Genomic DNA, 23,754 nt, shown 5'->3' with positions numbered 1-23,754 from the left:
CCGTCTTCCCCAGCACACATGCTCAACTGCACAAAAAGTTAGAATTAGTTGGATCAAGCAGTGCATAATCTTCACATTTTTTTTTCATTTATTTATTTTTTGAGACAGGGCCTTGTCCTGTCACCAAGGCTGGAGTGCAGTGGCACAATATCAGCTCACTGCAGCCTTGACCTACTGGTCTCAAGCAATTCTCCTACCTCAGTCCGCCAAGTAGCTGGGACAACAGGTGCATGCCACCACGCCTGGCTATTTTTTTAAGTTTTCATAGAGACAGGGTCTCTCCATGTTGCCTAGGCTGGTCTTGAACTCCTGAGCTCAAGGAATCCACCCACCTTGGCCTCCCAAAGTGTTGAGATTACAGTTGTGAGCCTCTGCCCCCAGCTTGTTCTACATTTTAAATCAAATTTGGTAAAAAAGCACTTGAATTTATTTTTATTCTGTTTAAACTTATATAATGATGAAGGACATTAATGAGCAGCTTTTACCACTGAGTATTTGTTTCCTGTAAGAGGTGTCTCACACTTTTTCCTCAACCACACACACACACACACACACGCACGCACACACACGCACACACACACTTAAAGTAGTAGAGTTTAGGAAGCACAATTATAATTTGACATGAAGTGTGAGTCTTGGGTTGATCTTTCACATTTGATTGTCTAAATTATAACTGGAAATACACTTGACTAAGCATTTGGATTTTTATGGACTGTTTATTAGGGTATTAAGATATTGAAAATAATACACGTAAACCACAAAAGAGTAGCATTCCATTTTCTTGAAGTGCATATGATATTATGAACAATACAAATGCATTATTTTTATCATTAATAGTTTTATCATTAATTATCTCATAAGTCAATGCAGAGAGTGAAATTACTATGAATTAAACTTCTGTTCACAATGTACAGTATTTTGCATATGTTGACTTTACTTAATTTTACATTTTTGTTTCCAAAGTTAATGTTAAATACCTGGCGCATAGGTTGTTATCAAGCAATTACTCTCATTGTCTTGTCACACATGCAAACATTTTGCTAAATATAAATCTACAAGTATTACAGCTGCATATATTTCTGAAGTGGTTAGAACAGAGGAGGATGCTGGAAAGTTGAGTTCTTTAAAATCTTCATTCAAAACAAGAGATTTTCATCTATGTCTTCTGTAAAAAACGAGAAGCAAAACAACACTTTTAGAAAGTAGCCAGATTAGTAGCACAAACAATATTAGAGTTGGAGGATTAGAGAAACCATCTAATAAGGCAGTATAATGGTGATCCTCAACTCTGGTAGGGCATCAACATCACTCATGAACTTTTAAAAATATATTTTTAGGCCTCACCTCTGGACTCTAGAATCTGAATCCCTAGGGGTGGACTAATGGCATGTAGACATTTAGAAAACTGCAGGTAATTTGGCTGCAGGGTTGAGAACCACTGATAGGGGAAGAGCAGGTTAAGGGGAGGTCCAGCCAAGAAGTGCCAAGTATACTAATCTAGAAGGTGAGCTGAAATATAATGGAAATAAATAGAAGTGTAGTGCTAGGTAAATCCAGCTTTTAATTGAGTAGCTTGTCAAAGAAATTGTTGCCATACTTGTGGAAGAAGACAGCATCCTCTAGGAGATATAAGATCACTCCTTACCAACATGGGCCACCCTAACAAACTATTATACTACTCTGTGTGGGCACTAGGTAATTTTCCTGCTAATAATTTTTATCTAGCCCAGAGAATGGGAAAGATTATGGACTTTGATATTTTTTTTTTGAGTACTGGCTTCATATGTAAAATGGAGATAATAGCTTCATTACTTACACATTTACTTATATTTGTACCCATAGCCTTTGTCTTCTTTCTGTTGCTCAGATAAGAGATTGTCCTTTTTCTTGATGTTAAGGCTAATTCCTCTTCCTATGCTCAAGATCTCTTCTGACTTTCACAAGATTCTCCTTTTACTTTCCTCTTTTTTTTCTTACATCCTTCTTCCACCTTTCCTTTTTTTTACTAGACCCTTCCATTAGCATTTAAATATGTTTTATATTTAGCCTCTAGAACAGTGCCTGCATTTATGTAGACCATCTGTAAAGGTTTCTCGAGCAAATAAATGAATAAATGAAAGGAGTGCTCAAATCTCTTTTATTCTAAAAAATGCTCCCCTTACTCTCTATCTTTTCTAGGTCTTTGCTGCACTCAAACATTCACTCCTTACCCTTTCTCATTTCCCTTTTCTTCTGAATCTATAGAATGTGACTTCCATCTCTACCATTCCACCAAAACTACTCTAACCAAGGCCACCCAGGATATCTTTATTTCTTTCATCTTCTTTGACATCTCAGTCGCATTTGGCACTGCCAATCTCTTCCTCCTCTTTGAAACACCTCCTTTGCATGGCACTATCCTGGTTTTCTTCCTTCATTTCAGGAGAAACTTCAATGTCCTTACTGAATTCTTTCTTCCTCCCCATCCATCATCTAGATGTTTTTCTCAGCATGGTGTTCAATCCTAGACCCCTTTTCACGTAAGTCAATGCATTTTCCTTGGGAGAATTAATTCCCTTCCCCGGTGTCAATTATTCTTTGTATGCTTATAATCCTCAAACACGCATTTCAGTTCCAAAACCCTGTCTTGATATATAAGCAGCCAACAAATATATATAAAGTTCCACGTTACTAATAATCAGGAAAATTTTAATCAAAACCATCTCACAATGAGATGCCAGTTCACAGCAGTCAGAATGGCTATAATTTAAAAGTCTAAAAACAACATGCTGGTGAAGCCGCAGAGAAAAAGGAATGCTTAGACGCTGGTAATGTAAATTAGTTGAGCCACTGTGGAAAGCCGTTTGGAGATTTCTCAAAGAACTTAAAACAGAACTGCTATTCAACCCAGCAATCCAATTACTGGGTATATTTATAAAAAAATCATTTTACCAAAAAGACACATGAACTCACATGCTCATTGCAGCACTATTCACAATAGCAAAGACAAAATCGATGTAGGTGCCCATCAGTGTTGGGCATGGTAGGGATAATGGTAGTTTTGATGGAGTGGTAGAGATAATGGCCAAACTATAATTACTTTTGCATGAAACTAACACTTAGGAGACAACCTAATACTTTAGGATTCAAAGTATCTAAAATGGAATTTGTCATTTACTCCAAATCCACTTCTGTTCTTGTGTTTTCTCAGTAGAAGGTGCCTCTATTTACCTCTATTTACCCTGCCTGCTCTAAGCAGGGACCTAGGCATTGTACTTTTCAGTCTCTCACCTCTCTGCTCTCTGCTACCACATATTTCCTATCAAATATTGTCTTATTTCCACATGATAGACATTTCAGTATGCTTACATTTTAAAATATATCTTGAATATGTTTACTTCTCTTTCTCCTCCCCCCGCACCCCCCGCTTTTGATCACTCCTCTACTTCAAGTTCTCATCAGCTCTTGCCTGGGTTTACCACAATATTCTCTCAACAGTTCTTTGGCTCTGCCACAATGTAACCAGGGGAATCCGTCTTAAATACAAACCCAGGGAAATCACTGACTTGTTGGAAACACTTTGGTGATCCCTCAGTACTCTTAGGATAATGTCTTTAAATGGCTTTGGGGAACTTGCGTTCATCTGAGTTGTTTACCCTGTTAGTCTCACTTGGAAGGTTTTCTGACGATTAGCATGGATATGTGTCAATGCATGGTATGCATGGGCGCAAAATAAATGAGGACTCCTGCACCTGTTATTTGAACCCCATTTTTACAGGTAAGGAAAATGAGACTCACTGAGGATAAGCAACACGCCCTAATTCACATAGCTAGTTAATAACAGCTATGTGAGGAATATATGGGTACATCTATCACAGGCAGTTAAAATTCAGGAAAACATTGGCTAAACTCTATCTTCTCCTTCTGTGGATTTCTCAGCCTTGAAGGAAAGAAGGGTATCCTTACAAATAAATTTTTTTTTCTTTAGCTACATTCCAAAGCAATAACTTGTTTACGTGTTCTGACTGAATATTTAATATCTGCTTTATTGGTTTATTATGTGATAATTTTTTCCTTTCTTCAAAATAAGGCAATGATAGCCAAACCACAGTGCACAAACAAGATCATTAACAGCTTTGTAAATGACTGGACTTTAAGTCCTTCCTGCTCCTCCCAGACAACCGCCCAGCGGAGCCTGGGTGAGCTTACACACTGAAGAGCTGCCAGAAGCTTTGCAAAAGGAAGAATGAGATGCAACTGGTTTTCTTAAGTAAAATGGCCTGTTTAAATTTGCCTTTTTATCAGTCGTTTAAAATCACATGTCATATAAACAGGCATCCATAAATACATCCTATTCCAGCCGAGTTTTCCCCTCTAGATAATGGTGGGGCAGGGCAGGGCAGGACAGAGGGATATATTTGAATTTTTATAAGTACTCTGCGTGTATCATAGATGTTAGAAAGACAATTGACACCCAACCCCGTGTGGTCTCCTTCTCCTCCTCCTGCTGTAACAGGATTGGTCAGTGTGACCAATAAAATGAGGCAGAAGTCATGATATATAACTTCTGAGATTAGCTTACAAAAGACATTGGGGCCTCAGTCTCGGCTTTCTCTTTCTGCCTGGTCACTCACTCTGGAGGAAACCAGACACCATGCTGTGGGCAGCCCTGTGGACGAGAGGCCTACATGATGGGATACTGAAGGCTCCTGCAAAGAGCCATGGGAGTCAGCTTAGAAGTAGACCCTTAGCCACAGTCAAGCCATCAGATAACTGCCGCACTGCATGACCCCTTGACCACAACCTCATGAGAGATCCTAATCCAGAGCCATCCAGGTTGGTTACTGTGAGATTTCTGACTCTTGGAAACCGTGAGAAAGAATTTAACCTGTTAAGTTGTGGGGTGATTCACTATGCAGCATAGACAACTAATACACAGAACTAGGTACTTACAAAAATACACATCCTTTCACAGAATGTTTATTTCACAGAATGATATTGCAAGGAGAAGGACTGACCCTCTCTGCTTACCTATAAATCTTCATACTTTCACCTCTTCCTCTCTAATTTCAAGGCATTCTACATATATATGGGGAATATTTTAAAAATGAAGTTTGCACAAGTTATTTCTTTTTGGGAACTTCCAACGTTTGATGAACTGACTTTCTTTATCGGCCTAGCTGCATGTTTATCCCGATGGTATATTGTAAACATGAATGAAATCTCTGTTTCAGAGATTTGATGTTCACTGTTAATTTATGTTCTGTGAATGGTATTTTTCTTATTTATTTATTTTAACTGACAAATAAACATGGTATGTATTTATCATGTAAAACATGACCTTTTAAAATATATATACATTGTGGAATGGTTAAATTGATCTGATTAACGAATGCGTTACCTCACATACTATCGTTTTTGTGTGTGTGTGGTGAGAATTGCAAGTAGATTTGAATGCTCATTGTTTGAATATCTTTCTTTTTTTTTTGAGACCGAGTCTCACTCTGTCTGTCACCCAGGCTGGAGTGCAGTGGTGCGATCTTGGCTCACTGCAACCTCTGCCTCCCGGGTTCAAGCAATTCTCCTGCCTCAGCCTCCCGAGTAGCTGGGATTACAGGCACGTGCCACCAAGCCCACCTACTTTTTGTATTTTTGGTAGAAGCAGAGTTTCACCATGTTGGCCATGCTAGTCTCTAACTCCTGACCTCAGGTGATCCACCCACCTTGGCCTCCCAAAGTGCTGGGATTACAGGCATGAGCCACCGTGCCCAGCCTTTCATATCTTAATTATTGAAAACATACTTGCTCATAAAAGTCAAGTCTAACTTAAGGAAAGAAAAGGAAACATATTAAGACATAACCCAGCAAAATAAGTGTTTAAATTTAATTTCCTCCACTGCAGGAGTAAAGAAAGAATGCTCAGTTCCCATTCATTGAGGATGAAGCCATGGGTGAGTTTTGGGTTAAAGGATTATCCTAGCACTACTTGTGATGTAAAATCCACTCTTCAGTGTGTTGGTAATAGATTCTGAGATGTTCTGACATCTCCCATTGTCAGAAATGGGCTTGCTTATTTATTCTTTACATGTAATTTTGAAAAGTTGGGCCCAAGGCCCAGGTTAAGGTAGGATATTAAATAAGGAAGGACACAAAGCCTGCTGAGATTTGACCCAACTCTGGATTCACATGTCTTTTTACGCTTAGCTGACTGTTGAGACCTCAATGCATGTTCACCCTTGCTACCCTTTGAAAACAGTGCTATAAAGGTAGTAAGAAGTGACTTTGTAATGACAACATATGCACCAAGGAAGTCCTATCTGGGAAACTGCTACCTTTTTGTTTCTAGCTTCCAATTTGAACATGTGGCAGGACCTCTCTTTGAAGCATGCGGGGGCTTAGGGCTTGTCTGGGGAAGAAGACATCCCTCTTCTTTGGCTGGTGATGAATTTACCTTCTTTAATTCCAAAGCAGTGGCCCCACTCCTTCAGGGTGATATGTTTATCCTTGTTGGGGTCACACTCCTCAAAGAAACGGGTTATGCAGTGTTCCATGGGCACCAGAGATGCTCGCAGAGGAGCAAGTTCGGAATGTGTCAGGACTCTGCAATGAAATACATGGCATCCTATTAACTGAGTAGCTTGTGCATGAAGATTTAACTCTCAGGCTCACCAAGGACATTCTTCTCCCATAAGGTTGCTGTATATGTGAAATAAATAGAATACCGATAAAAACTGCCAATGAAATAAACGATTTGTGGGTAAGGTTGACAGCTTTTGGGATGTCGATTCACGAGGTTTCTGTCTTCACAGGAACTGTCCTTTTCCTACCCTAAATCTACAGGGGTGTACCCAGCAATCATGTTGGTACAACCTGGTTCTCATCCACTGACCGTACCTGATTGTTTTAGATGTAGTCACTTGACCCACATTGGGCCAGTCTTGGGAATTTAGGATCAAGAATGAGAAAGTCGGAGGAGTCTCTGTGGGAAGCTGGACCTTAACATGTAAACTTAGGAGCTATGGTGTAGCCATATTCTGCTATCTTCGCGGCAGCTTTTTTTTTTTTTTAAATGAATATTACATAGCTTTGATAATTGTGATAAGGGGACTTCAAAAATTTCACTGACAAATGGAATTAAAAGATAAAATTATAAAACGTAAACTTTATCAACATAAGCTCTATCAAGTTCCAGACTTTTTTTTTATGATTATACTTTAAGTTCTAGGGTACATCACACACAGCAGCTTTGTGTTTAGACTCCTAACCAGGCATTTCAGTATTCTAAAATGGAACTGGGAAATGTCCTAAATCTAGATTTTCCTTCTGCATAGATATGTAGATATTTCATCAGAGAGATAAATCTAGAAATGGAAAGGTAAAGAGTTCTTACCTATCCATAGGGTGTTGATCAAGTTCACTAAACTGCCAGTGCACAGGATACACATACATGTGGTAGTTTTTCTTAAAGTCCCTTAAGAGAAGGTCAATGGGATGGTCCCCAGCCAAGAGCCTCTTTTCATCCAGGTAAATTTTCTTGACCTGGGGTTAAGAAGGCAGAAGACTGTCAGAGAATCAGACAAATGTAATGGACTCGTCACTTGCTAAACTTTACTTGAAGAGTGACAGTAACATGATAGAGGAAAACAAGCTCAGGACATCATGTGCAACCAAATGAAATTCCTTCCAATCAATACTATAGGCCTTTCTCATGCCTACACAGAATAGCACCTGATGGAAGAAACCTCTGGTTTTTAGAAGAAATTTAAATCTTTTTTAAACTTTTAAATATTTTAAGTATATTTTGCCTCTTTCTTGTAACAAGTAATTAATGTTCACTACTTTTTTTTTTTTAAACTATGAGGTTTTAATGAAAAGGGCTGAATTGACTGAGGGAAAATTTTTGATTAGTTAATGAAAAGTGCTGCTCCTTCTCCTGATGGCAGAGTCCATTCTTAGTCTTCTAGGTCATCCATCCAGTGCCCACTCAGTCTCGCTTTCGGCCTGGTGTGTTACTGCTTGGCCAGCCCCCTTGAAATTTCCCTGTTTCATAGCTAATATCCTCAAGGCTCTCTGTGACAATGTATTCAAGACGGAGGCTAGAAATTATTCTTGAGCAGCGCATGTGAAACTCTCAGCTTCTGATGTTGCCTCTTATTTCACTGAGTAATTGGAAGCAAACAGAACCTCCACCTGCTCCCAGAACCACAACTTTCCTACCTGTGACCTTCCTGTGCTCCTAATCTAAGTCCAGCCCCTCTCATCTGGCTGGGACACGTATTGAAGAATGCCCCCTGGCAGTTGTGTGCATTCTCTGCTCCCCACTAATATTTCCTTCTTGACTGGGTTATTTCCAGAAGCACACAAACATCCTCTACCATCTCCCACTGCTAGGGGGGACTCTTGAACTCACTTTCCCCTCCAGCTGCCACCCCATTTCTCTTTATCTCTTTATAGCAAAACTCCTTGAAAGGATTGTCTATACTTGCTGCATCCACATCCTTCCTCCTAGTCTCTGTTGAACTCTCTCCACTGGAGCTTCCTTCCTGAAACATGCTCCCACCCCAGGAACAGCTCCTATCAAGGTCAACTATGACCTTGACATGCTAAATCTCTGGCCAATTCTCAGTCCTCAACTCACAACCTATAAACAGCATCTGACACAGTTAATGCACACCCTTCTTCCTGTTTTATTTATTTTCGCACCATGTTTAATCCCAACTGACATACTTATACATATATTTGCTGATTTGGTTATATTTGCATAATTGCTCATTTTACTACATACAATTGCATATATGTGCATATGCATATATACACATATATGCATATACACACATATAAGCATATATACATGTATACGCATATATGCATATATACACATATGCGTATATGCGTATACATGTATATATACAAATTATACATATATAAATATATGCATATACATACATTACACACACACACACACACACACACACATACTTATTTATTTAGAGTCTGTCTCTTCACCCAGAATGTAAACTCATGAAGGCAGAGATTTTCTTTTCATTGCTGTATCTCCAGTATTTAGGTTAATTTCTGGCACCCAGGATGCACTCGGTAACTATCTCGTGAATGAATTTTCTCTGGAAGCTTCTGGAATCAATGCTTTTTAATCTTAATATATTACTGATATTTTGATTAATGGATTACTTTATATCATACATCTATGTCTGGCCTATGAGAGCAAAACAAATGCTTAGATTTAAATAAGATGTTTCACTGACTATATCAATGCTAAATTTATCTTAACTGTGCTCAACCAGAGCTTGCTCTAGGTATGAATTGAAGAGCCCTAATTCAGGCCACTGACCATGGGGAAGAATGGGGCGGTTTGGTGGTGTCCGAAACCTTGCGGCATGAATGGTGACATCTATTATTCTGTTAAGCCACATGGGCTAACCAGGCATGGAAAAGCATAGTGGGCTTTTGCCAGTATGCAGAGGTAGGTAGCCCCCCACCATGTCTTTCTTCCTCATGCCCTGTAGACAGACATTGAAGAAGCTAATCTGTGGATAACTTACTTTATTTCTCTGCTTCTCATTTAGATAGCCAGCGTGTTCAGAGTTGGCTTCATAAAGCTGCATGAGGATATTCTTGAGCCAGTCTCTCATCCGTAGAGGAAACTGAGTCACTTCAAAGTCCGTACAAGTAGGAATAGCTGTTACAAGCAGAAAATGTACTGTAATCTTTGGGCTTATTCGTGTACTGTGGCAAATCCTCATAATAGGAAGCTTAACTTCTGGCAACTGACAGAGCTTTCTCAGGGCCCCATTATTATGACAGTGGTCCTTAGCCCTGGCAGCAGCACAACAGAATTGCCTGGGGTTTTATAAAACATACCAAATGCCAGCTTCCAATCAAGTAAATTCTGATGTGACTGGTCTGGTGTGAAGTTTGGGCATCAGGATGTTTTTAAAACTCTAAAATCTATTTGGATGTGCAGCTAGGCCCCAGAACCACTGCTGTAGAATCAGAGTTGAAATTTGTAGGTGGAGGGCACAAGTGCTATTGAATAGAGGAAAAGGTAGATATTAGCTGATACTATGGTAAGAAATAATGCTAAATCTCAGTGACTTAAAGAAACAAAAGTCAATTTTGCAATACTGCTACAAGTCCAATACAAGTTAGCAGGAGGGCTCTCTGCTCATTGCAGTCTCCCCAGAGCTCAGGATGACTGCCATTTTTTTTTTTTTTAAATTATACTTTAAGTTATGAGATACATGTGCAGAACGTGCAGGTTTGTTACATAAGTATACACGTGCCATGGTGGTTTGCTGTACCTGTCAACCCATCATCTACATTAGGTATTTCTCCTAATGCTATCCCTCCCCTAGTCCCCCAGCCCCTGACAGGCCCTGGTGTATGATGTTCCCCTCCCTGTTCCATGTGTTCTCATGGTTCAGCTCCTACTTATGAGTGAGAACATGTGGTGTTTGGTTTTCTGTTCCTGTGCTAGTTTGCTGAGAATGATGGTTTCCGGCTTCATGCATGTCCCTGCAAAGGACATGAACTCATCCTTTTTTATGGCTGCATAGTATTCCATGGTGTATATGTGTCACATTTTCTTTATCCAGTCTATCATTGATGGGCATTTGGGTTGGTTTCAAGTCTTTGCTATTGTGAACAGTGCTGTAATAAACATATGTGTGAATGCGTCTTTATAGTAGAATGATTTATAATCCTTTGGGTATATACCCAGTAATGGGATTGCTGTATCAAATGGTATTTCTAGTTCTAGATCCTTGAGGAATTGCCACACTGTCTTCCACAATGGTTGAACTAATTTACTCCCACCAACAGTATAAAAGTGTTCCTATTTCTCCACATCCTCTCCAGTATCTGTTGTTTCCTGACTTTTTAATGGTTGCCATTCTAACTGGCGTGAGATGGTATCTCATTGTGGTTTTGATTTGCATTTCTCTAATGACCACTGATGATGAACTTTTTTTCATATGTTTGTTGGCCACATAAATGTCTTCTTTTGAGAAGTGTCTGTTCATATCCTTCACCCACTTTTTGATGTGATTGTTTTTTTCTTGTAAATTTATATTAGTTCCTTGTAGATTCTGGATATAAGCCCTTAGTTAGATGGAAGATTGCAAAAATTTTCTCCCATTCTGTAGGTTGCCTGTTTACTCTGATGATAGTTTCTTTTGCTGTGCAGAAGCTCTTTAGTTTAGTTAGATCCCATTAGTCAATTTTGGCTTTTGTTGTCATTGCTTTTGGTATTTTAGTCATGAAGTCTTTGCCCATGCCTATGTCCTGAATGGTATTGCCTAAGTTTTCTTCTAGGGTTTTTATGGTTTTAGGTCTTATGTTTAAGTCTTTAATCCATCTTGAGTTAATTTTTGTATGAAGTGTATGGAAGGGGCCCAGTTTCAGTTTTCTGCATATGGCTAGCCAGTTTTCCCAATACCATTTATTAAATAGGGAATCCCTTCCCCATTGCTTGTTTTTGTCAGGTTTGTCAAATATCAGATGTTTGTAGATGTGTGGCATTATTTCTGTGGCCTCTGTTCTGTTCCATTGGTCTATATATCTGTTTTGATACCATTACCATGCTGTTTTGGTTACTGTAGCCTTGTAGTATAGTTTTAAGTTAGGTAGTGTGATGCCTCCAGCTTTGTTCTTTTTGCTTAGGATTGTCTTGGATATATGGGCTCTTTTTTGGTTCCATATGAACTTTAAAGTAGTTTTTTCTAATTCTGTGAAGAAAGTCAGTGATAGCTTGATGGGGATAGGATTGAATCTATAAATTACTTTGGTCAGTAGAACCATTTTCATGATATTGATTCTTCCTATCCATGCTCATGGATATTTTTCCATTTGTTTGTGTCCTCTCTTATTTCCTTCAGCAGTGCTTTGTAGTTCTTGAAGAGGTCCTTCACATCCATTGTAAGTTGTATTCCTAGGTATTTTATTCTCTTTGTAGCAATTGTGAATGGGCGTTCACTTATGACTTGGCTCTCTGCTTGTCTATTACTGGTATATAGGAATGCTTGTGATTTTTGCACATTGATTTTGTATCCTGAGACTTTGCTGAAGTTGCTTATCAGCTTGAGGAGATTTTGGCCTGAGATGATGGGGTTTTCTAAATATACAATTATGTCATCTGCAAACAGAGATAATTCAACTTCCTCTCTTCCTATTTGAATACCCTTGATTTCTTTCTCTTGCCTCACTGCCCTGGCCAAAACTTCCAATACTATGTTGAATAGGAGTGGTGAGAGAGGGCATCCTTGTCTTGTGCTGGTTTTTAAAGGGAATGCTTCCAGCTTCTGCCCATTCAGTATGATATTGGCTATGGGTTTGTCATAAATAGCTGTTATTATTTTGAGATATGTTCCATCAATACCTAGTTTATTGAGAGTTTTTAGCATGAAGGGGTGTTGAATTTTGTTGAAGACCTTTTCTGCATCTATTGAGATAATTGTGTGGTTTTTGTCATTAGTTCTGTTTATGTGATGGGTTACATTTATTGATTTGCATATATTGAACCATCCTTGCATCCCAGGGATGAAGGTGACTTGATTGTGGTAGATAAGCTTTTTTATGTGCTCCTGGATTTGGTTTATCAATATTTTATTGAGGATTTTCGCATTGATGTTCATCAGGGATATTGGCCTGAAATTTTCTTTTTTCATTGTGTCACTGTCAGGTTTTGGTATCAGGATGATGCTGGCCTCATAAAATGAAATAGGGAGGATTCCCTGTTTTTCTATTGTTTGGAATAGTTTCAGAAGGAATGCTACCAGCTCCTCTTTGTACCTCTGGTAGAATTCAGCTGTGAATCTTTCTGACCCTTGGCTTTTTTTGATTGGTAGACTATTAATTACTGCCTCAATTTCAGAACTTGTTATTGGTCTATTCAGGGATTCAACTTCTTCCTGGTTTAGTCTTGGGAGGGTATATGTGTCCAGTAATTTATCTATTTCTTCTAGATGTTCTAGTTTATTTGTGTGGAGGTGTTTATAGTATTTTCTGATGGTAGTTTGTATTTCTGTGGGATCAGTGGTGATATCCCCTTTATCATTTTTTATTGTATCTATTTGATTCTTCTCTCTTTTCTTCTGTATTAGTCTGGCTAGCAGTCTATCCATTTTGTTAATCTTTTCAAAAAACCAGCTCCTAGATTCATTGATTTTTTGAAGGGTTTTTCGTGTCTCTATCTCCTTCAGTTATGCTCTGATCATTGTTATTTCTTGTCTTCTGCTAGCTTTTGAATTTGTTTGCTCTTGCTTCTCTAGTTGTTTTAGTTGTGATGCTAGGGTGTCAATTTTAGATCTTTCCTGCTTTCTCCTATGGGCATTTAGTGGTATAAATTTCCCTCTAAACGCTGCTTTAGCTGTGTCCCAGAGATTCTGGCACATTGTGTCTTCATTCTCATTGGTTTCAAGGAACTTCCTTATATCTGCCTTAATTTGGTTATTTACCCAGTAGTCATTCAGGAGCAGGTTGTTCAGTTAACATGTAGTTGTGCGGTTTTGAGTGAGTTTCTTAATCCTGAGTTCTAATTTGATTGCAGTGTGGTCTGAGAGACTGTTATGATTTCTACTCTTTTGCATTTGCTGAGGAGTTTTTACTTTCAATTATTTGGTTAATTTTAGAATAAGTACAATGTGGTGCTGAGAAGAATGTATATTCTGTTGATTTGGGGTGGAGAGTTCTGTAGATGTCTATTAGGTCCGCTTAGTCCAGAGCTAAGTTCAAGTCCTGAATATACTTGTTAATTTCTGTCTTGTTGATCTGTCTAATATTTTACAGTGGAGTATTAAAGTCTCCCACTATTATTGTGTGGGAGTCTAAGGTCTCTAAGAACTTGCTTTGTGTATCTGGGTGCTCCTATATTGGGTGCATATATATTTAGGATAGTTAGCTCTTCTTGTTGCATTGATCCCTTTACCATTATGTAATGCCCTTCTTTGTCTTTTTTGGTCTTTGTTAGTTTAAAGCCTGTTCTATCAGAAGCTAGGATTACAACTCCTGCTTTTTTTTTTTTTTTTTTTTTTTTTTTGCTTTCCAATTCTTGGTAAATAGTCCTCCATCCTTTTACTTTGAGCCAATGTGTGTCTTTGCACATGAGCTGGGTCTCCTTAATACAGCACTTTTGACTCTTTATCCAATTTGCCAGTCTGTGTCTTTTAATTGGGGCATTTAGCCTGTTTACATTTAAAATTAATATTGTTATGTGTGAATTTGATCCTGTCATTATGATGCTAGCTGGTTATTTTGCCCATTAGTTGATGCAATTTCTTCATAGTGTCAATGGTCTTTACAATTTGGTATGTTTTTGCAGTGGCTGGTACTGGTTTTCCCTCTTCATATTCAGTGGTTCCTTCAGGAGCTGTTGTAAAGCAGGCCTGGTGGTGAAAAAATCTCTCAGCATTTGCTTATCTGTAAAGGATTTTATTTCTCCTTCACTTATGAAGCTTAGTTTGACTGGTTATGAAATTCTAGGTTTAAAATTCTTTAAGCATGTTGAATATTGGCCCCCACTCTCTTCTTGCTTGTAGGGTTTCTGCAGAGAGTTCCACTGTTAGTCTGATGGGCTTCCCTTTGTGGGTATTCTGACCTTTCTGTCTAGCTGCCCTTAACATTTTTTCCTTCATTTCAACCTTGGTGAATCTGACGATTATGTGTCTTGGAGTTGCTCTTCTTGAGGATTATCTTTGTGGTGTTCTCTGTATTTCCTGAATTTCAATGTTGGTCTGTCTTGCTAGGTTGGGGAAGTTCTCCTGGATAATATCCTGAAGAGGGTTTTCCAACTTGGTTCCATTCTTCTCATTACTTTCAGGTACACCAATCAAACGGAGATTTGGTCTTTTCCCATAGTCCCATATTTCTTGGAGGCTTTGTTCGTTCCTTTTCATTCTTTTTTCTCTAATCTTGTCTTCATGCTTTATTTCATTAAGTTGATCTTCAATTTCTGACATCCTTTCTTCTGCTTAATTGATTTGGCTATTGATACTTGTGTATGCTTCACAAAGTTCTCGTGCTGTATTTTCCAGCTCCATCAGGTCATTTATGTTATTCTCTAAATTAGTTATTCTAGTTAGCAATTCCTCTAAACTTTTTTCAAGGTTCTTAGCTTCCTTGCATTGGGTTATAACATGCTCCTTTAGCTCAGAAGAGTTTGTTATTACCCACATTCTGATGTCTACTTCTGTCAATTCCTCAAACTAATTCTCCATCCACTTTTGTTCCCATGCTGGCAAGGAGTTGTGATCCTTTGGAGGAGAAGAGGCATTCCCATTTTTGGAATTTGCAGGGTTTTTGTGCTGGTTTTTCCTCATCTTCGTGGATTTTCTGCCTTTGGTCTTTGATGTTAGTGACTTTCAGATGGGGTATTTGTGTAGACATCTTTTTTGTTGAGGTTGATGCTATTCTTTTCTGTTCATTAGTTTTCCTTCTAACAGGCCCCTCTGCTGCAGGTCTACTGGAGTTCACTCAAGGTCCATTCTAGACCTTGTTTGCCTGGATATCACCAGCAGAGGCTGCAGAACAGCAAACATTGCTGCCTGTTCCTTCCTCTGGAAGTTTCATCCCAGAGGGGTACCTGCCAGATGCCAGCTGGAGTGCTCCTGTATGAGATGTCTGTTGACCCCTGCTTGGAGGTTTCTCCCAGTCAGGAGGCACGGTGGTCAGGGACCCACCTGAGGAGGCAGTCTGTCCCTTAGCAAAGCTCAAGTGCTGTGCTGGGAGATCTGCTGCTCTTTTCAGAGTGGGCAAGCAGGAATGTTTAAGTGTGCTGAAGCTGCGCCCACAGCCACCCCTTCCCCCAGGCGCTCTGTCCCAAGGAGATGGGAACTTTATCCATAAGCCCCTGACTGGAGCTGCTGCCTTACTTTCAGAGATGCCCTTCCCAGAGAGGAAGAATCTAGAGAGGCGGTCTAGCTACAGTGGCTTTACGGTGCTGTGGTGGGCTCCACCCAGTCCAAACTTCCTAGCGGCTTTGTTTACACTGTGAGGGGAAAACCGCCAACTCAAGCCTCAGTAATGGCAGATGCCCCTCCCTCAACCAAACTCAAGCATCCCAGGTCTATTTCAGAATGCTGTGCTAGGAGCGAGAATTTCAAGCCAGTGAATCTTAGCTTGCTGGGCTCCATGGGGGTAGGATCCACTGAACTAGACCATTTGGCGCCCTGGCTTCAGTCACATTTCCAGGGAAGTGAACAGTTCTGTCTTGCTGGCATTCCAGGTGCCACTGGGGTATGAAAAAAAAAAACTCCTGCAGCTAGCTCGGTGTCTGCCCAAATGGTGGCCCAGTGTTGTGTTTGAAACCCAGCGTCCTGGTGGTGTTGGCACCCTAGGGAATCTCCTGGTCTGTGGATTGCGAAGACTGTGGGAAAAGCCTAGTATCTGGGCCGGAATGCACCGTCCTTCACAGCACAGTCCCTCACATCTTCCCTTGGCTAGGGGAGGGAGTTCCCCGACCCCTTGCACTTCCTGGGTGAGGCAACACCCCACCCTGCTTTGGCTCCTCCTCCGTGAGCTGCACCCACTGTCTAACCAGTCCCAATGAGCTGGGTACCTCAGTTGGAAATGCAGAAATCACCCTCCTGTGTTGATCTCACTGGAAGCTGCAGAACAGAGCAGTCCCTATTTGGCCATCTTGCCAGCCACCAATGACGTTGCCATTTTTTGAGGCCACTATCTCAAAGAGAGTTTGTGGTGGCAAAGGAGCAGAGGATGGAGAGCCATACTCCAGCTCTTCAATGCTTCTGCACAGAACTCACACAGATGATTTTTTTTTTTTTCACATTTCATTGGACAAAGCAAGATATGTGGTCATACCTAACGTCCAGGAGGCTGACATATTTCATCCTCTCCTGTGTCTGGAAGGGGAGGAGACCCAGAAATATTAGTGAGCATTGCTAATGTGGAGAATCACTTAGTGGTAAGGGGAGCCAAACACAATTGAGAGCATCCTGGGGAAGGAAGACAGCCTTAAAAAACTTTTGGAAGAATGTGTTGTCGGAAAACTTCTTGGCAAAGGCTTAACTTAAATTGGGAAGAGGGCAAATAATGTAGCAAAATTCCAGTGATTCAACTCTATGATTAAGCGGATAACATTATCATAGTGGTTCTGAGCCCTGGCTGCACATTAGAATTGTCTAGGTTACTTTAAAAACAAATAATAATGATAAAAAAAAATGTCAGGGTTCCAACCTAGTTCAGTTAAATCAGAATCTCCTATGGTTAAGGCCAGAGAGTTCTTATTTTTTAAGTTTCCCCAGTTGATGATTTTTGTGTCCAGAACTACATTAGCTTTTCCCTGTTTGCATATAGATAATTCAGGCATGTCCAGATTCACCCCAAACCCTCTCAGAGATTGTGGTTGACAGGAGGGTCATAATCTTACATTTGCAGGCTCCAAAATAATCCAGCTGGAGTTGATGCCCCTTTTTGGTCCCCTCCAGTCTGCATTTAGTAGCGAATAGATGACAGGAACTGGCATAGGTCTGATTGTCAGTGCCACAAACCTATGGAAGATAAGCAGGAGTAAAAGCTGATAGAGCCAAATGCTCACTGGGAGACACTCTGCTCCTTAAAGCTCATATGGTGTTAACAGTGCTGTGTCAAAGATGTGGTCAGGTAGATGAGACTTTTAAAATCATAATTGTTCCATTTGGCATCAAAAAAATTAACTAAACTGTACTAACGGTGATGACAATTTAGCTCTAGGTAAGCTCGGTAGAATGAAAACTGCAGATGTTCCAAATATTAGATGATAACCTATGTACCTTTTTTAAGCAAATATTTCAATTGCAAATATTTTTATTTCATTCACTAACCTTTTGGAGCCACTTAAAGACTATTTTGCAGAATACTTACTTGGTCAAGGAGTTTTGTTGGAGGACAAGTCACTGGATCCTGGCAGACACAGTGAGGTTTTCCCTGTTGGTCTACCTTACAGATGTGGCCTCTTTTACACTGGAAGCTCATGCAAGAATCTAGTAGAAAAGATTAGACAGGAAACAGGGACAAAGTTAAATTGAGTATGTAAATACAAATTTACTCAACTAGTTTCATTTTCACTAACGAGGGGGAAATTTTGAAGTCCTTGAAATTTGCAAATTTGGAAGTGAGAAGACATTGGAATCCTCTTTAATTGATGTGTTAATTTCCAGATGGAACCTTCTATTTTACATGATAATTTTACAGACTACTTTACATGATAATCTAGATTTCCTTTTGCAGCAGTTTGGATTGGAGATGTGCAAAGAACAGACAGCTCTTCTATGCCTGAGATGGTCATAGTATGAAGTTCTTAGTGCAATGTTGTGCAAACTGGTCAGAAGTGAAATAAGGCTGAAATTCAAAATGTTTGTGATGGGGGAGGAATTACGTCCTTTATCACGTATGGGATATAAATTCACAAGCAAGTGACAGATTTGAGAATAAATAAGGTAGAATTAATTCTTTTCAGAAGCAAAAGGATTTAAGGAAGAAGAACTCTAGCCTTTTCACTAATATCTAAACAGGGCTTCCAGTTTGTAAACACATTTACCCATAGTTGTATATGAAGTATGTACAAGAAAATGTCAACAATTTATGGGAGCATTTCCTTGGAGAGGGTTGGGGAGAGAAAAAATTTTGTGCAGTAGTCACAAAGGATGGAGGGACAAGCCCAAAGTGGCAGATTCCATTTCTTCCTTGATATAGTCACAAACAGCTTGCTTGGTGCATACTCACCCACACCATGCACCCTCATGTTGCCTTCACTTGACGTTTCCTCATCATTTGATGAGTTCTCTGCTTTCTTGGCCTTTAGAATAACAAGAGCAAAAGTTAAAATCTATTAAGAGGAGAGCCATTACTTAATTTATATTCCCACTGTGCATACTTTCACAGAGTATTTTTCATGCTCAAATCATTTCAAATCTCAGAAAGGGAAACCAGGCTGGGTGCGGTGGCTCATGTGTGTAATCCCAGCACTTTGGGAGGCCAGAGTGGAAGGATCACTTCAAGCCCAGGAGTTTAAGACCAGCCTGGCAACATAGGGAAACTCCATCTCTACCAAAAAAAAAAAAAGAAAAAAAAAACTAGCTGGGTGTGATGGTGCGTGCCTGTGGTCCCAGTTATTCAAGAGGCTAAGGTGGGAGGACTACTAGAGCCCAGGAGATTGAGGCTGCAGGAAGCTGTGATTGCACCACTGCACTCCAGCCTAGGAGACAGAGCAAGACTTCGTCTCTAAAAACAAAACGAAACAGTGAAAAAGGAAAGAAATGGAGCCTATAATCCCAGCACTTTGGGAAGCTGAGGTGGGTGGATCACCTGAGGTCAGGAGTTTGTGACTAGCCTGACCAACAAGGTGAAACTCCATCTCTACTAAAAATACAAAAATTAGCTGGGCATGGTGGCAGGCGCCTATAGTTCCACCTACTTGGGAGGCTGAGACAGGATAATTGCTTGAACCTGGGAAGCAGAAGTTGCAGTGAGCCGAGATTGCACCACTGCACTCCAGCCTGGGTGAAGGAGTGAGACTCCATCTCAAAAAAAATAAAATAAAAAAGAAAAAAAGAAAAAAGAAAGGAAATCAGTCACAACTGTAGAGGTAGACAGGAACCCTTGGAGTACAGGACCCATTTTTCTATCTTTATCAGCAAGACGTAGTGCGGTATCTCTGGGTATTACTCAATAAGACTTGGAGTCTCCTCTTTGGATTTGAGAAAACACTAGAAATGTAGTATTATCTTGTGATTTTTTAGTTAAGCCAGAGTTACATTGGAAATCTCTCTGAATTTGTTGGTAAAGCTTTCTTACCAGGCTTTTAAGGTGTAAGAAAACTTCTACGTTAGAGTGGCAGCAGAGTTCTCAGTAATTGAGGTTACCATTGACTTTGTGCACCAAAATCTGTGCCAAGTCCTGCTGGTGGGTGGCTGCCAGGATTTTGAACGAAAGCTCCAAATATGCTTCCTCTCTGCCCCGATCCTGCTGTAGTTTCCAGATTATCATTTTGGTATGTGTTTGCTTAATAAAGTAGGGCCTTAATCTTTATAACTAATTCAACAAACATTGTTGGCTCTTTTGTTATGTCAGAGGCATTTTGTTGGACACTGGTGATTCAACTCGAAAACAATATGGCATCTGCTTTCAAGGCATTAGAGCAGCAGCTCTCAGTGTCTCCCATCCTTCAGATCTGTCATAATTTATCATTTCAGCTAGTTCCAGGGACTTTCAATGGCCAATATCTGCATTTCTGTGCCAGAAAAATCATGGAAATTGACCTGACTCACTCAAGGGACAGACTGGACATGCTGGGAAATTAATACCCCCCTAGCAATCCTCAGACAAAAGAAGTGCCCTAGCTCCTTCAGTCACCAAATGGAATAATTCTGAGAAAGTGTCTTTACATGGCTTGAATGATGTTCCTTTTATTAGCTTCCTTTCCTTCTTGTGTTACTCTATCTTTGTTCCCTGTGCTTCTTAAATAAACAACACTCAAATCCAAGATCTGCTTCTATGGGAACCCAAATAAAACAGGCATTCTCAGCCTAATGATAGAAATGGACCTAAAAAGAAATAATTGTAATATATTTTAGTAATGTACTAGTAGACGTCCATATAGGACACTGTGAGAGCACAGAGAAAGGTCATGACTGTTTATTGATAATGCTGGCTTTATTGAACAAGGACCATTTAAAATAATCTTACCTCTTGGTGCTCTCCAGGCTCACTGGTATCTATATTTTCATTTTCATGTGCTTTTTCCCTTTGCTCCTCAATTTTGAGGTGATAGGCAATGGATTGAGCTCTCTCGGCCTCCAGAAAGGCCTGGCTTGGGATGAAGTAGTCATCACCTGCACTGTGTCTGGGGCCATCATCGCCATCATCACCGCCATCATCATCAGCTCCATGATTTCTGGGCATGGTGGTACCATCGTCAGTAGGTTCCATGAGCAAAGCCTCAGAAACAGTCTTTTCATCTATCTCTTTGTGGTTGCTGATAGCTTCCAGGCCAGTTTTACCCTCTTGACTCAGCCATTCAGTTTCTTGAATGTGCTTATTGATGTTCGATGCATTTTCCTCTTCCATTTCTGCATTGGAGTTATCATCTTGTTCTTGGTTATCCTGCTCAAATTCATCCTCCTGCATCTTGCTTACTTGAGTTGGTTGATCAGACTCTTCCAAAATATCATCAGATTGGGTATTGTCTTCCTCCTGCTTGCTGTTAGCATCCTCCCTGGGCAATTCTGTCTTTCCTTCTTGGTTATCATTGTGGGTACCAACTTCACCTGGCTCTTTTTCTTCTTCCTCTTCTCCATTAGAAATATTTGGATCCTGCTCTTGGTTTCCTTGATCGCTTAGGTCTTGGCTATGTTTACTGCTCCTGTTCAACTGATGATGTGAATAATTTCTAGGTTGTTCTTGGTTTTCCTCTCTCTTTGTGATACTTTCTTGTTGGTTAGAATCTATGAAGGAACTAACACCAGGAGCCAAAAAGTCAGTGTTCTCTGAGGGTTTTTTCTCCTGAGGCTCACTCATATCTTCTTTTATGTCCAATATACCTTCAGTTGGTGCATACTCCAAATTCACACTGAAGTCACCATCTCTGTCCTCTTGGTCCTTCAGTCCCAGCTCTTGGCTAGAACTCTTGCCCTGTTCTGCTGACTGTTCATGGCTTTCCTCTTTTGACTTTAGTACTGATGATTTTTCAGCCTTAAAAGAAAAAAAAGTTCATTCTTCAAACAAATGATAATATAACCATATTTATGCCTAAGGTAATGTTTAATATTCATTATTTTTTTCTTCACACACTATTATATAAACATGTTTATAATATTCCTCACACTCTGCAGCCACAGGTTTAAACTGAATTTAGTTTTATAAAATGAAACAAGTATACAGCAGCTCAGCCCAAGTAGTAAAACTCATTAATCCTCATGATTCTTCTAGTGATTGGAGGCAGTTGAGGTGATCATCATGTTTTAAAAAAATTAAACTGAGACATAAATGACATAATCTCTTTTACCATGCTTTGAAACTAAGACCTTTAGAGAATTTAAAAAATTACATGAATATAAATGATGTTACTTTTACCTTACGGTGGGAATGGTCTTCTGGGGATACTGCTGTTTCTTTTTCATTTTCTGCATCTTCAGCCCTTAAATTGGGGATTGCAGTGTTGTCGGGTGCTACCGTTTCAGCAGTTGGTTTGGCATGATCAGATAATAATCTTGCATTTGTCTGAAAAAATTAAAAACTGGTTTTTGTTATTCAAGTCTGGATGCTAATTTAAAAATTTGCTAGTTACTCTTGTTGTCATCATTATTAGTAGCAATATACTTCATTCATACCAACAATTTAAAAATATTCTCTAGAGTTTTTGAGGATATAAGCAAATGTCTAGAACAGAATGTTAAGTGGAAGCAGAATCTCAATTGTGTTTAAGAAAAAGCAGGCCGGGCGCGGTGGCTCAAGCCTGTAATCCCAGCACTTTGGGAGGCCGAGACGGGCAGATCACGAGGTCAGGAGATCGAGACCATCCTGGCTAACATGGTGAAACCCCGTCTCTACTAAAAAAAATACAAAAAACTAGCCAGGCGAGGTGGTGGGCGCCTGTAGTCCCAGCTACTCGGGAGGCTGAGGCAGGAGAACGCGTAAACCCGGGAGGCAGAGCTTGCAGTGAGCTGAGATCCGGCCACTGCACTCCAGCCTGGGCGACAGAGAGAGACTCCGTCTCACCAAAAAAAAAAAAAAAAAAAAAAAAGAAAAAAGTTATTTATGCAGAGACTAGGTGAAAATAAAGCAAAATGCATTTCAATAATGGTAACTTTGAGTTTTGAAATTATTTTCTGTGTTTTTTAAACTTTTGCAAAGCATTTATACTTTATAATTTTGGAAAGTGTTGTTTAGCGGAAAGTTGAAGTCAAATAAAATTAACCATAGGATATAGTATTGTACATTTTCCTAATTTAAGTACTCACTAATAATTAGCCGAAAAATTTATAAACTTTTAATCAATATTTGTTTGATTTCTTAACACCATTGGCCTTAACATTGATCAGGAAATCTTAATAAAAAACAATTTAAGGGCTGGTTGCGGTAGCTCATGCCTGTAATCCCAGGTCTGTGGGAGGCTGAGGTGGGCGAATCACTTGAGGTCAAGGGCAGGAGTTCATGACCAGCCTGGACAACATGGTGAAATCCCGTCTCTATTAAAAATACAAAAAATTAGCTGGGCATGGTGGTGGGTGCCTGTAATCGCAGCTATTCGGGAGGCTGAGGCAGGAGAATCGCTTGAACCCTGGAGGCGGAGGTTGCAGTGAACTGAGATCATTCCATTGCACTCCAGCCTGGGCAACAAGAGGGAAACTCCATCTCAAAAAAAAAGAAAAAAATTTGGAATTAATTCAAAGACTGTGTGAGACAGGGCACTAAGCCTAGTAGAAAAGGGCATGTCTGGACTATTAATTTCTATTGGAGGGATGGTCCTATTTCTAGCAAGATTGGAGACTTAGATAAAGAGCTGGGCAGTGATGCATGATGGGGCAGTTGAACAACTGAACTTGGAGGTAAGAGTCCTCCATTCAAGTCTTGCCTCTGCTATTTACTTTCTATCTGTGGTTTGACAGGTCGTTAATATTTTTTATTAATTTAAAAATATTAATAAAATTAATCACATTAACTTATTAATTAATTAACTCCAGCCTCTTGCCCAGGGTGGAGTTCAGTGGTGCAGTCTCGGCTCACTGCAACCTCTGCCTCCCAGGCTGAAGCCACCCTTCCACT

At 39.9% G+C, this 23,754-nt stretch overlaps 1 protein-coding gene across 4 annotated transcripts in view; it reads right to left on the bottom strand.

Moving 5' to 3' along the window:
• Positions 1-696: 696 nt before the first annotated feature.
• SPARCL1 (SPARC like 1) overlaps positions 697-23,754 on the bottom strand; it is a 57,390-nt gene continuing 34,332 nt past the window's right edge. For 3 of the 4 annotated variants that reach the window (XM_025384890.1, XM_025384887.1, XM_025384888.1), the window contains 9 exons: positions 22,063-22,209; positions 20,677-21,681; positions 18,715-18,787; positions 17,854-17,972; positions 17,381-17,501; positions 9,540-9,676; positions 7,370-7,518; positions 6,431-6,579; positions 697-1,165 (listed from right to left, as the gene is read on the bottom strand). In XM_025384890.1, coding sequence (XP_025240675.1) covers positions 1,137-1,165; positions 6,431-6,579; positions 7,370-7,518; positions 9,540-9,676; positions 17,381-17,501; positions 17,854-17,972; positions 18,715-18,787; positions 20,677-21,681; positions 22,063-22,209 — 1,929 coding nt within the window. In that variant the 3' untranslated portion in view covers positions 697-1,136. The remainder of the gene's footprint in view (positions 1,166-6,430; positions 6,580-7,369; positions 7,519-9,539; positions 9,677-17,380; positions 17,502-17,853; positions 17,973-18,714; positions 18,788-20,676; positions 21,682-22,062; positions 22,210-23,754) is intronic. The other variant, XM_025384891.1, reaches the window with a different exon arrangement.

The sequence above is a fragment of the Theropithecus gelada genome, chromosome 5 (assembly GCF_003255815.1).
Source record: "Theropithecus gelada isolate Dixy chromosome 5, Tgel_1.0, whole genome shotgun sequence".
Taxonomy (NCBI): Eukaryota; Metazoa; Chordata; class Mammalia; order Primates; family Cercopithecidae; genus Theropithecus; species Theropithecus gelada.
Note: the sequence above shows the minus strand (reverse complement) of the source record. Positions and strands in the feature narration are given on the sequence as shown.